Source organism: Natrix helvetica, assembly GCF_964273705.1.
Source record: "Natrix helvetica genome assembly, chromosome: 11".
NCBI classification, from domain to species: Eukaryota; Metazoa; Chordata; class Lepidosauria; order Squamata; family Natricidae; genus Natrix; species Natrix helvetica.
The window spans coordinates 9344123-9358393 of NC_138562.1; the positions used below are offsets into that span (position 1 = coordinate 9344123).

At 42.8% G+C, this 14271-nt stretch overlaps 2 protein-coding genes across 5 annotated transcripts in view; one reads left to right on the forward strand and one right to left on the reverse strand.

Annotated features, from left to right (window-relative positions):
- LOC309397799 (START domain-containing protein 10-like) overlaps nucleotides 1–9214 on the forward strand; it is a 28485-nt gene extending 19271 nt beyond the window's left edge. Inside the window, exons 3-6 of the mRNA XM_081964150.1 lie at nucleotides 835–938; nucleotides 2030–2147; nucleotides 5010–5062; nucleotides 8894–9214. Coding sequence (XP_081820276.1) covers nucleotides 835–938; nucleotides 2030–2147; nucleotides 5010–5062; nucleotides 8894–9115 — 497 coding nt within the window. The 3' untranslated portion in view covers nucleotides 9116–9214. The remainder of the gene's footprint in view (nucleotides 1–834; nucleotides 939–2029; nucleotides 2148–5009; nucleotides 5063–8893) is intronic.
- Nucleotides 9215–10909: 1695 nt separating this feature from the next.
- FNDC3A (fibronectin type III domain containing 3A) overlaps nucleotides 10910–14271 on the reverse strand; it is a 66383-nt gene continuing 63021 nt past the window's right edge. For all 4 annotated transcript variants that reach the window (XM_081964076.1, XM_081964073.1, XM_081964074.1 and 1 more), the window contains exon 26: nucleotides 10910–13959. In XM_081964076.1, the coding sequence (XP_081820202.1) occupies nucleotides 13642–13959 (318 nt within the window). In that variant the 3' untranslated portion in view covers nucleotides 10910–13641. The remainder of the gene's footprint in view (nucleotides 13960–14271) is intronic.

A 14271-nucleotide genomic window follows, 5' to 3' on the forward strand; every position in this document is an offset into this window, starting at 1 on the left:
GTAAAGAAGAATAACCATTGTGTGAACGTATACTTAAAATGGTATGTAAGAGAATTAAAAATTAATTTTTTTTGAAAAAAGGCAGGGGTCTCCAACCTCGGTAACTTTAAGCCTGGCGGACTTCCACTCCCAGAAGAAACGGCCCATCTCTTTTAAGAAGAGATTGCACAGTGTCTGGTCTGAAATGGTATAAGCTCTCCTGCTTGAGGAGGGGGTTGGACTAGAAGACCTCCAAGGTCCCTTCCAGCTCTATTCTGATTGATTATGATTGGGGTTCCAAGCAGCTTCCTTCAGCTTGGACACCAGTTTGATCTGAAGTCTCTGCTCTACACTAGAATAGAGGATTGAATATCCTGGGTGCCATTGACTTTTTTTTTTAATGGTTTACAGCATGGGTGTCCAAACTTGGGAACTTTAAGACTTGTGGACTTCAACTCCCAGAATTCTGGGAGTTGAAGTCCACAAGTCTTAAATTTCCCAAGTTTGGACACCCCTGGTTTACAGGCTTTCACAATTCAGGTGATGTTATGTTTCACACAGAGAACATAAATGGGGAAGAAATAGGAATCAATTAGGAGCAACCTTTGCAGTTTTGACAGGTCTCACACCCAGTCAGAGTGCTAAGGCAGCCATCTCGACCAGGGGTCTCCAAGCTTGGCAACTTTAAGCCTGGAGGACTTCAACACCAGGGGATTCTGGGAGTTAAAGTCCTCCAGGCTTAAAATTGCCAAGGTTGGAGATTTGAATTATGTGTCTTCCGTTCTTCCCCTCTTCTTCTTTGTATTTTAATCTCTGCCTATCAAATTGATACACCTTTTCTACCTTCTCGGCTAGGGAAGTGCCCCAAACCTTTAAAGAACAGAGATGTGGTCACCCTGAGGTCCTGGCGAGTCTTGGATAAGTCATATGTTATCCTCAATTTCTCCGTGAAGCACCAGGTAAGCGAGCAAAGAAAACAGGTAAGGGGTCTTTGTGGATAGTTTAGCAATTTTGTTGTTGTTGTTGTTGTTACTTGCAAAGTCGTGTCCAACCCATCGTGACCCCATGGACAACGTTCCTCTGTGCCTTCCTGTCCTCTATCATCCTCTGGAGTCCATTTAAGTTCACGCCTTCGGCTTCAGTGACTCCATCCAGCCACCTCATTCTCTGTCGTCCCCTTCTTCTTTTGCCCTCCATCGTGCTATTCCCCCCCTCCCTTAATGAAAAGACATACTAAAGATGAAGCTAGACAGAGAGCGTGTGGCAGGCCAAAGATTCTTAAAGGAACCGCTGCAGGCCTGACACTGGCACAATGTTTAGTTTAGCGCTGGAAGTACCTAGTAGAGCTGCCCTCTGCGGGGTAGATGTGCTTTTCTTCCACAACAGAGTCCCTAGTGGTCGGTGTTGGCTTTGCGTGTCCACAGCTACAAAAATCCATTAAGACTGTTCTGACCCAGCTCTCTAAACGCGACAAACCGTCTGAAGTGAACTCAAAGATTCCTTTATTAGGAGCGCCAGCAGCCCCGGCAAAAAGTTTCTCTCTCAGGCTAACAACTCCGTCCGTCCGGGAGATGAATAGTTGTCTGCCACATTTATTCATCTCCACCCACTGCCCTTTATCCCTAGCGCTGGGGTGGGGTTTCGCTAGCAGCAGTGGTTCTTCCTTCCCAAGGACCAGTCCATAGATTTCCACTGCTCTCCTCTCCTGTCTTCTGCGTATCCACGCGTCAGTTCCTGGACCCAGCTGTCCCTCCTCTTCCTCATCAGCCACCTCCAGACCTGGTGGCTGTTGACGCCATCTGAGGGCTGACGGAGCCCAAGCTCGGGCCTCTGTCACTCTCTCTCTCTCTCTCTCTCTCTGCCAGCTCCATTCCCTCTTCCCACTCAGAACTCTCAAGTTGCTTTGATGTTGACCCTGATTCCTACACTTCCTCCTCATCTGATTCAGCTGCTGGAGGGGCCACCGACCGACAAGCCACAAAAAAGACTGGTCAAAGCAATCAGACCAAAAACTCAACCCCAACCCATTATTTGACTTTGTCTTGCATAGAAATACCCTCCCCGCAAGGACCTTGTCAGAGCTGTCTCACTCTTAGCTGGATACCTGGTGCAACCAACGGGACCTACCAGCTGCTGCTTGACTTATTTGGCTCAGGTAGACCCAAAAGGTAAGGACCCGTTTTACAGATGTTGCCTTTATTTGGATCTGAAACAGGAAAGGTGCTTTTAGACCCAACACTGCACTCATCACAGCAGAGATGAGCTTTCCCACAATGGATTTTATTTAAAACTAACTGATCACCCAGCGTTGCCCGGGTATTTATTTATAGGGGGAGGCGAAGGAGGGGAGGGGGAGGGAGTCCGGACCAAATGTAATTTCTAATGTTGGATTTTCCTCCTTACCAGAGGGAGCCCCCTTGTGGAGTATTGTGAAGCCGTTACCATGGCAACTCCACTGCGCTGTACAGTAGAAGCCATTTTAGTACAATACAGTAGAAACCATTTTAAGGCAAAACAGGCTGTATCTTAACAGAACACCCCCCCCCCCGAGGGGTGTTAGGGGTGTCTTACCCACCACAGTACTTGTTTCCATAGAGTAAGTCTTCTGTGTACAAAAGTTGGTTGAAATTGCTCCAGGCATTCCAGAGTTATGCTGGAACACATACACAGCCACGGATGGACAGACAGACACACACAGAGCTGCTGCCACAAAGTAGCCTGGGAGGAGAACTGAAGTATACATGCACGATACCCCAACCTGCTTCAAAACCAGATCCTGAACTGCGTATGTTGTCCTGAAAAGTTCGTGGTCAACTATTCCAAGTTCTGGAGCACGGCCCCTGGTGGCGCAGAGTGGTTAAACTGCAATATCGCAGGCTAACTTTCCCCGCTGCCAGCTGTTCGATCCTGACCGCCTCAAGGTTTGACTCAGCCTTCCATCCTTCTGAGGTTGATAAAACAAGGACCCAGATTGTTGAGGGCGATGTGCAAATAACGCTCACATTGTAAACTGCCCAGAGATTGCTGTTAATCACTGTTGGTTTGCATGGAAGATTAAATGCTATCGCTATTATTACTGTGTGAGTCAGAGCCCCATCCATTCTCACACACACCCACTCCATCGTTCAGTGTGGGAAGCTCATCAATTAACCGCTACAACCACAACAGCTAAGAGTGGTTTTCGTCCGTGTGGTGTAAGGTTTGCAGGAGGCATTGAACAAGTGTGGGAAGCGTGTTAGATTTCAAGAAATTAGCACAAGGAACAGACCTGATCTACCAATAAATACCTGAAAGTCAAGTCAAGTCTGTGTATATTAGTTGAGGCCCCCCCGATTCAAGTACTCTTTAAGTCTTGTAGTCTGGGGGAACAGTGCTTGGAGTTGTCCTTGTTACTTATTTATTTATGAAATGTATAAGCCACCCATTTTACCATCAAGGTCGATTTTTTAAATTTCCTATTGCTGTGGCTGTCGTGGAATCATCGTCCCCAAAATAATTCTGGATTGTATTGAATGGCTTATTTTTCACCGCCCTGAATATAAACAGATGATCTTGTTAGGGATGTAACCCTAGGTTTGGCTTGGCAATGTATATAAGCTATGATTGTAACAAATGTATCTGTTACTTTAAATGCTAAAGAGATGTAATTGGTTTGTTACCTCAAGCAGCCATAAGAGGGAGCCAGAATGGCTGTTAGCTCTCTGTTTTGTTAGAAGCTGATTGGTGTATTGTGAGGTACTGTGGTTTGCTACTGTTAGCTGTTTTGTGTGCTAGACTGACTGTTTTGATAACTGAATGACTGAACCGTGTATGACTTGGACTGTTAACTGGACTCTGAATACCTCTATATTTCTACATAGTAAACTACTATATTTTTATACCCTTCAGTGTCCCTGTATGCTGGTTTGTGCGTGTTATTCCATACCACTCTCATTACCCTTCTCTGCACACTCACTCTCCTAACGGGGAGAGTGAGTGTGCAGATCTAATTCCGAATTGGGTAGGGTCCAGGACAATCTGCTTCCCCCACCCCAGGCCAGGCGTGGTTTCCAGGGTCTCTGCAAATGTGTTTCTTCCTCCATGTTCTATGTTTGAGCTGCGGTGGTGCAGTGGTTAGAGCGCAGTACTGCTGGCTAGTTCTGCTGACTGCCGGCTGCCTGCAATTTAGCAGTTCGGCTGAAGGTTGAGTCGGCCTTCCATCCTTCCGAGGTGGGTAAAATGAGGACCCAGATTGTTGGGGGCAAGAGGCTGACTCTGTAAACTGCTTAGAGAGGGCTGGAAAGCAGTATATAAGCCTAAGTGCTATTGGGAAGGAAGGAAGCCACGGTGGCACGCTAGTTAGAATACAGAATTGCAGACCAACTCTGCCCATTGCCAGCAGTTCGATCCTGACCAGCTCAAGGTTGACTCAGCCTTTCAGCCATCTGAGGTGAGGGGCAAGAGGCTGACTCTATAACATGCTTAGAGAGGGCTGTAAAAGCACTATAAAGCGGTATATAAGTCTAAGTGCTTTTGCTAAGGAGGACATTCTGTCACAATTATTGCATTGTAGTTGTCCTCCAAAACTTTTATGAATCCTCTTTTGGTGCAGGATTCTTTAGCGGGACCAGCCAGCAAAGAGGTTTTGAGTGCTGGACCAACCCCTCCACCCAAAACACTTTCTAGGTGTAGGGTTTGAAGTCTAGAGACAGTTCATTATTTTAAGATTCCTCTCCTCAACAGTTCTGCCTGGAATTGTGTCTTCTTTCATGTTTTCTTCTTCCACCTCCCTTGTCTGCTTCGGCTTCCGCTCATCGCCCTTTCCCAATCCTCCCTGGTTCCTTTGCAATGCTTTCTTCCCGTCTGGCTTTGCCCACTTCTTCCGCAAATATGCTTCTTGGAGGAACTTCATCTGAGCAGAGAGCTGAGCGGTCATTAAACCAAAGGGGTGGGTGGACAACTTTCCAGGTGGGAAAAGGATCTGGTGGGACAAGGACGACATTACACTTGATTGACGCTGTGTATATTTTCCATCCCTTCTCCAAATCCAGGATCCCTGCCTAAGTGGGTTGTGAATAAAGCTTCTCAGTACCTGGCACCAAAGGTGAGTGGGGCCTCACCTGTTTGGCTGAGCTGGTTCTCACCATGAGTCACGGTGGTTTTCCCAGCACTGTATTGATTTCAATGAGACCAGGTAACGGAAAGCTACAGGTTGTGTTTATTTCCCTGGGGCAAAGTTAAAGTTGAGACATGGACTGGCAACTAGAGCAAAGGTAAGAAAGGGAGGTCAAATGTAAAGGATGAATAGAATAATAGAGTAGAGTAGAGTAGGGTACAGTAGGGTACAGTAGGGTACAGTAGAGTAGGAGAGTAGAGAAGAGTAAAGAGAAGAGAAAGAAGAGAAGGAAGAGACAGAGTTGGAAGGGACCTTGGAGATCTTCTAGTCCAACCCCTTGCTTAGGCAGGAAACCCTACACCCCTTCAGACAAATGGATATCCAACATCATCTTAAAAACCTCCACTGATGGAGCATCCTTAATTTCTGGACAGAAGTTGTTTCACTGATTCATTGTTCTGTCAGGAAATGTCTTCTTAGTTCTAGGTTGCTTCTCTCCTCGCTTAGTTTGAAGTAGAGGTAGTCCTCAACTTACGACCACAATGGAGCCCATAATTTATGTTGCTAAGTGAGAAATCCATTAAGTGGGTTTTGCCCCATTTTACGACTTTTCCTGCCACATTTGTTTGAATGAATCACTACCGTTGTTCACTTAGTAACACGGTTGTTAAGTGAATCTGGCTTGCTCACTGACTTTGCTCGTCAGATTGTTGCGAAAGGGGATCGCATGATGCCTGGACACTGCGACTGTCATAAATGTGAATCAGTTGCCCAAATGTCCGAATGTAAATCATGTGACCATGGGAATGCTGCAGTGGTCATAAGTGTGAAAAATGGTCATTAAGTCCCTTTTTTCCCCACTGCCGTTCTAACTTTGGTCACTAAATGAACTACAATACAATAGCAGAGTTGGAAGGGACCTTGGAGGTCTTCTAGTCCAACCCCCTGCCTAGGCAGGAAACCCTGTATTGTTTCAGACAAATGGCTATCCAGCATCTTCTTAAAGACTTCCAGTGTTGGGGCATTCACAACTTCTGGAGGCAACTTCTGTTCCACTGATTAATTGTTCTCACTGTCAGGAAATTTCTCCTCAGTTCTAAGTTGCTTCTCTCCTTGATTAGTTTCCACCCATTGCTTCTTGTTCTACCCTCAGGTGCCCTGGGGAATAGTTTGATGGAGCACCCACATTGACATCTGCTTGCGTTTTATCCAATCCAACACATACTGGGAACCGAAATTCCAAAAGATTCCCGATTGGATTTCATTTAAATTTATGGTTTGCAAATATGTTAGTATAAAACTCCCTCCAGTGGCGCTTTTAAGAAGGCTTGTTTTGAGCTGGACTCTTTGCTTACCTCTCATTTTAACACATCCCTGCGCGTGGGCAGGCACACTTTTGCTGTTTAAATTTAGATTCTTATGAAAACAACGGCGGCAGCAGAAACGGCGACAATAGAATTGAGAACGATTGAAATTGAGAAAGTTTGAAAGTCCTGTCTCCCTGTTCCCAGATTTTTTTTTTTTTTTAAAGCATGTTGAAAGGCGATGGGAAATCTGGGAGAAGAAAGAAAGAAAGGTGGAAAGGGATAAAGAAATAACAGAGTTGGAAGGGACCCTGGAGGTCTTCTAGTCCAGTCTGAGTCTCAGTGCATAGCTCTAATTTTATTTTTTTATGTATTATCCATAAACATTTGGAATACAGTCAGGGCATATCATTTACAGAAGAAAAACAAAGAGTGAACCGAACAAAATATTAACACATACGGTGGGACCTCAGATGTCGACCGTAAGCCATTCCAGGAGTTCGGTCGGCACCTGATTTGGTCATGACCAGAAGCAAGACAAACCGCGCACATATGCACGCACACACACAAAAATGCCGTGCATGGAAAATCACCACGGCTGTGTTTATTCGGCACCCGAGGATGTGTTTGGGATCTGAGTAAAACATTTAGTGCAGGGGTGTCCAAACTTGGCAACTTTAAGACTTGTGGACTTCAACTCCCAGAATTCTGGGAGTTGAAGTCCACAAGTCTTAAAGTTGCCAAGTTTGGACACCCCTGATTTGGTGGATTTTTCAATCGGCACCCGAATTGTTCATGGTCTGAGCCATTCAGGACCCAAGGTCCCACTGTACACTGGTAAGAATAGTAATAATAGAATGGAAATGTTTTGGCTCAATTTCTCTCTGTATCAGCTTATTCATAATTCTGTTCATTACATTGGTATATTTATAATTGTAAACCATCTTTATATTTAATTCATACATAGCAATAATCTTTCTTCATCTAAGTTCTGCCTCTTATCTCTAACCACTCATAAAATCTATTCCATGTCAAGTAGTATTGTGTGGTCTTTGTCTTTTATTTTTTAAAGTCAATCTATCCATCTGAACGGTTTAATATTTTCCAAATTACATCCTCATCTGATGGGAGTGTTCTCATTTTTCCAATATTGTGCAAATGCAATCCTTGCTGCTACCAGTATATGCAAAGCTAAATATATAGTCCCTTTATCAGAACCCTCAGTGCATAACTTTTAAATAGCAGACAAGCTTAGTAGAATTATGGTACTTGTCTATGTTACCTGCAAAGAACATTTTGAGGAAGAGGATGAACTTTCAAGCTTTTTGCTTGTGGTTTTCTAATTTGTTACTAGCTGATAATCCGGCGTGGCCCGGGTATATTTTTATCCCAATCCTGTATTAGAGGGAGCCTCCTTGTGGAACACACTGAAGCGTTCACTATGATGTACAGTAGAAGCCATTTTAAGGCATAACAGGCTGCATCTTAACAGAACTTGAATCCAAAATGCACACTATCAATGTCAATGTCCAGGCATTCTGGAGTTATGTTGGGACACACACGGAAGGACACACACACACACACTGAGGGGTGTTAGAGGTATCTTACCTCTACAGTATTTGTTTCCAGAGGTATGTCATCTGTGCAATTTGGTTGAAATTGCTCAAGGCCTTCCAGTTATGCTGGAACACACACAAACACAGAGCCATTTATAGATATAGATAGATAGATGATAGATAGATAGATAGATAGATAGATAGATAGATAGATAGATAGATAGATAGATAGATAGATAGATAGATAGATAGATAGATAGATAGATAGATAGATGATAGATAGATAGATGATAGATAGATGATAGATAGATAGATAGATAGATGATAGATAGATAGATAGATAGATAGATAGATAGATAGATAGATAGATAGATAGATAGATATGGATGGGTGGATGGATGGATAGATGCATAGATAGATAGATAGATAGATAGATATATAGATAGATAGATAGATAGATAGATGATAGATAGATAGATAGATAGATGGATGATAGATAGATAGATAGATAGATAGATAGATAGATAGATAGATAGATAGATAGATAGATAGATAGATAGATGATAGATAGATATGGATGGGTGGATGGATGGATAGATGGATAGATAGATGATAGATAGATAGATAGATAGATAGATAGATAGATAGATAGATAGATAGATAGATAGATGATAGATTTGGATAATAGATGATAGATAGATAGATAGATAGATAGATAGATAGATAGATAGATAGATAGATAGATAGATAGATAGATAGATAGATAGATAGATAGACAGACAGACAGACAGACAGATTTGGATAATAGATAGATGATAGATAGATAGGTAGATAGATAGATAGATAGATAGATAGATAGATAGATAGATAGATAGATGATAGATAGATAGATAGATAGATAGATAGATAGATCGATCTTAACCCAGGTTCTTTTCCCTTCTTCTCGTCCCATGCTTCAGCTTATGAAGAAAATGTACAAAGCTTGTCTGAAGTATCCTTCCTGGAAGCAGCAACACAATGCAGGCAAAAAACCGTGGTTGCATCCCGAGCAGAGCCTTCTCCCCACAATGCCCCTGTCCGAACTGTCCCTCCAACATGCCTCCTCGCTGGAGAACATCGACGAGAGCGGTTTAGTGGAAGCCAAGGAAGAGAAGGGAGACATCAGCGGTTCGGAGAATTGATGCCAATTTGACTTTTTGCTCACTTTTGAGACTAGCGCTTGCCGGCCAGCTGGCTTACCCAGTTGGTTTTACAATAAAGGATACAAAAAATAATAATAATCAGATGCATTTTTTAAAAAATTTCACAGCTCTTGCATGGCACTTCTCTTTCCTAGCCAGTGGTGGGATGCAACCAGGTTCGGTGAGCGCGCGCGCATGCTTCACGCACTTGCGCACAGTGTTCAAACTACAGCAATTTGAAGCTCAGCTGCTTACCTTCTAAGGGAGCCCCGGTAAGTAGAACAGCGGAGGCGTGGAAATCAGCTGTGCCGCGCGAATCAGCTGAGCCAGAAAGACGGAAATCTAGGGCAGGATAGGGCAGGGGCGGGTGGGCGGGGCGAATTGATTCTCGCTGCTACTAATTCGCCTGAACCCGCTGAATACCTCCTCCTCTGTTCCTAGCTCATGCAGGCAGTGTGGCTTAGAGAAGCTGGTTAGGCCAGGGGTGTCCAAACTTGAGAACTTTAAGACTTGTGGACTTCAACTCCCAGAATTCCCCAGCCAGCATGGCTGGCTGGGGAATTCTGGGAGTTGGAAGTCCACAAGTCTTAAAGTTCCCAAGTTTGGACACCCCTGGGTTAGGCATTCCAAAAGAGTCACTTTGAAGCAAGATGAGCAGCAAATGAATTGAATAAAGAAATATCTGATAATACTTGTCGTGTCTCTTTTTCGGTCTAATGCAGTCTGATCAGGTTGAAATGGCTACAGACTATTTAGAAGAGCCATAAACTTTGTTGTCTGTTTAGTGAGACACTATAGACAGGGGGGTCCTTATAAATTTAAAAAAAAATGCCTTGAAGTCAAATAATTCGTAATAACATCTTTTTAGCTTAGACATACATTAGAACATCCTTCCTAAAAGAATGTTAATTCAAGGCCTGATTTGATGGTAATATTAGTTAAATAATATTAAAGTGCTGTATGATTTTTCTTTATAGCTCTTCTGATGCAATGTTAGTTCTAAAGGATAATGGTGGAGTATTTTTCTTTTTAACCAGGGTGGGTAAAAATTGACACTTTTAAAAATAAAAAATAAAAAAAGTTTTAAAAAACCCCGAGATTTAAAAAAAATAAAATCTGATTTTTTAAAAAATTTAAATCAGATTTTTAAAAATCAAATTTTAATAAAATGCTTTTGGAGTAAAAATTTATTTTTCTATTTAAGCTACATTAATAATTTAGCTAAGGGACGCGGGGGCTCAGTGGCTAAGACGCTGAGCTCGTCGATCAGAAAGGTCGGCATTTCGGTGGTTCGAATCCCTAGCGCCGCATAACGGAGTAAGCTCCCGTTACTTGTCCCAGCTCCTGCCAAGCTAGCAGTTCGAAAGCAGGTAAAAAATGCAAGTAGAAAAATAGTTACCACCTTTGGTGGGAAGTCAGCCAGCCAGCAGGCAGCAGAAGTAACCTGCAGTCCTGCATTCTAACCACTGCACCACCATAGGTGCAAGGTGCAAGGAGCTATCTTTACACGTCACCCATGTGAAGATGAAAAGCGTAAGATGTTGTTCTTTGTGGTTGGTGTTTTTTAAACAAAGTGGGATTTTGAAAGTTTTCGTTCTACTTTTCTGGCCAACTTCTGTACGCCACAACTCTCCAAACCTGGCAACTTTAAGACTTGTAGACTTCAACTCCTAGAATTCTGGGAGTTGAAGTCCACAACTTTGAAAGTTGCCAAGTTTGGTGACCCTGGTTGTAACACTGTCTGTTATATAGGTGTGATAGGTGCGACGTAGTCACTTCACAATCCCAAATGTGAACATTTTTATTTTATTTTTATTGGCCATATTAAATATATTATCTATTTGATAGTTACAATTTAGTAATACGATGCCTGGCAGGTTTAACATAAGTATGAAATACGGCAAAAATTACAATACAAGAGAAAAAGGAGACCTAATACATTAATGCCACTAGGTACATCAATCTGGAATGTATAGCTGTAAATATAAAATTCTACATTATGCTTTCCAGTAAACTTCCTGGAAATATAATAAACATTTTGTGGCAATTACAAATACAAATTAAAGATTTAACTTTCTAGGAAGTCATAATTTTGGTTAGTATTTTATTCAGAAAATCTAATTTTAAAAAAAATGTATTTCTCACACTGCTGCCAATTCGGTGAGATTTCTCTCTCCCCACCTCTATATTTTTGTTTTTGTCTGTCACTTTCGCAACAGAAATCTGCCAAAGACAAATCTATTTTATTTTTATAAAAAAGTGAAGTATGAAACGAAATGAAGGAGAACAGGTTGTAAACATTCCTGCAAACTAAAGACACAAACATTTGTATAAAACTCTTTTCAACACTGAGCAGAGGCTTCCATTACAACAAATGATTAACTTAAAAAGTTCTGCTACAAGTAGAACAATACATTCAAACATACATTTTTTTTCCAGAATTTCTTTTTAAATCAAAATAAATAGATCACATAAAAGAGGAGAGTACATTTTATGGAGGGGGAAAAAAAGATAAAATTTCAGATTGCACCATAAATCTACTTTAAAGATAGTAAGTGATATGATATCATTTACGTGTGTGTATGTGTGTGTAGTTGTGTGTGAGTGTGTATTTTCCCCCAGGTGTGAAATGCAAACACAATGCCACAAACCACAAGCTATCGTGATGAACTAACAGCCAGTTGTGTTGTTTTGGAAACAGACATGTTTCAAGCTAAACATGAGTTTTACAAGTTACGTCCACTTTCCCATATACAAGTACAAAGCATTTGGATGTTTTGTAAGGTGGAACTTTTCGGTCCCTGTCAATATAGAAAACTCAACAAAATGCCTAATCTTTTCTCTCCCTCTCTCCTCTCTCTCTTTTAGTTTCTTCTTCCAAAGAACAAAATGGATGGTTTCCAAGCTTTCAAAGTAGCATGACTGTAAAGACAATGTTTAATTACTTTTATTTTACAGGTATTTGCTGCAGAGGCCTTACATAGAACAGTTCCTCTGTAGTGCATGATATTCGCCCTCCCACCCTTGACAACCCACCCAAAATAAATGAAAAGAAAACTTGAGTGAACCCGAAGCTGTGAGATGTTCCTGAAATTTCCATCACAAAAGGAAAAAAAACTTGGAATCTCACAAGACCAAACAGTGGAACACGGAACTGCTATGGAAGAGGTGACAATTACATTAAAACTTAAGACCTAACCTTTTTTTGTTGGGGGGGGGGAGGAAGATGGGAGAGAAAGGAGGAGGGGAAAGTAATTTTCACACGTGACTTAATCAAGCAGATGACATTAGAAGACCGCCCCGAGAAACACAACTAAACCAACAACAACAAAAAAAAAAAATCCCCCCCAGAGAGTCGACTTTTTTTATTCCATGTTAAGAATAGTACAAAAAACATTTTTGCTCAGTTTGAGCCAAATAGTGAAACATTTATCATAAATGCACTTTTTTTTTTTGTTCTCATTAAAGACAAAAAAAAATGCTGTGCTTTTTTTTTTCCCCTTGGAAAACAAAGAAAACCAACGCTGCATCGGTTTAAATTTTTTTTTCCCCCTCTCTCTTTAAAGTCAGAAGCACAGGGTGTTTCTTAAGTCTCTCAGGCACAGAGAGGAGATGTTGAGTTGGGCCAACCGTTGTCTGGAGTTCGTTTGCTTTTTTAACCAACGAGAGAGAAAGCATCTCGATCAGAAATGGGACATTTCCGGAAGTGGGTTGGGGGAAGGGAGACCCTCTCGCCACATTTCAAGGCCAACGCAAATCCCTCTGGGTCCAGGTAAATTGGACACCTTGGACTCCGTAGATTTAAAAACTCAAAAAGCTCACGCCTGCTACGGCTGCTGCCCTAGAAGGGACGGTGTGTCCCATGCCCCCCCCCCCACATTCCCCCGTTAAAAGAACTGGAAAAATTAACATTGTGCTATCTCTAAAAGTCATTTGAGTAGGGATTTTTTTTTAATCTACAGCGTATCTGAGCTGCTTTCCTCCTGCTGCATCCTAGGATACAGGACTGTCATTTTTTTTTAAAGCGTCGTAAGCATCTTTGCTGCTACATCTCATGGTCCCCAAATGCCAGGGCTCGTCTCCTGCCACCCCCCCCCTTCCCCCTTCTCTCTCGGCTTGAGAATTCAGGACTTACTGTGAAAATTAAGTCAAAACTCTTGAGAATTAAGGCAGCATTTTTTTGTTTTTTTGCTGTTTTCAACAGCTAACCCTGATCAGAAGATGCACCACCGTGCTGTCCTAGGGATGTTCTCCGCATCAGTTCTGCCCTTCCTCCTCTCCCCCGGGTTGCTTCGTCCCCGTCCCCCCCTGAAGGGGGAAGGTGGTGACGGGGAGGAGAGGAGGGGGGAAGGCATCCTGTCCATCCAACCTGTTACTCAGCAGCAAAAAATTGGAAATGGGTGTCTTTTTTTTAAAATTCCATCGTTCCCAGCTAGCATTTTAATTGGAATTTACATAAATACCCAAGGCGTAAAACTTCCATATGAAAAATTATAAGCTGAGTGATGGAAGTCGCTTCTCGTGACTTACTTGATCACAAAGTACTGAATGATAACGGCAAACAAAATAGCAACCGTGGCGAAGATGACAAGGAGCAGGAACGCAAACTGTTCGTCGCTGAGGGCCTTCCGCTTGCATTTCAGGAGCTCCGGAGCCGGCTCCGAAGACGGAGAAAGCAGCTCCTGCTTTTGAGATGAGAAGGCGGTGCTTGGGCTGTAGGGGCCAAAGAGTTCCTGCCATCCAGCGGAGTCCTGATGCTGGCGCCCAGCGCACACCCTGAATCGGTATTCACAGTTTGTTTGCACGTTGGGGACACGATAGGAAGTATCTGGTCCCTTGTAGATCTGAGGCAGGAGCGGGAGAAGAGACACACGTCAGATTGGAGAACAAGGCAACCGAGTTCCACAAAGCCAGAGACCTTCCATCTTTGGGGGACCTACCGGAAATTCTGAAATGTTCGGGTGTCAGGTTCCCCAAACGGGATGGGAACCCCCATGGAATGAAGACAGATTGATAAGGTGGTGGATGCTCACTGCCTCCTCCTAGGTGCTCCTATCTAAGCTCCTCTCTGCTTTTGGGAGGACAGGTGGGCACCTTTCAAACCCACGGCAACCGTTGGAAAATATAAGCCACGCTTGGAATTGGCCCTTTGCTCT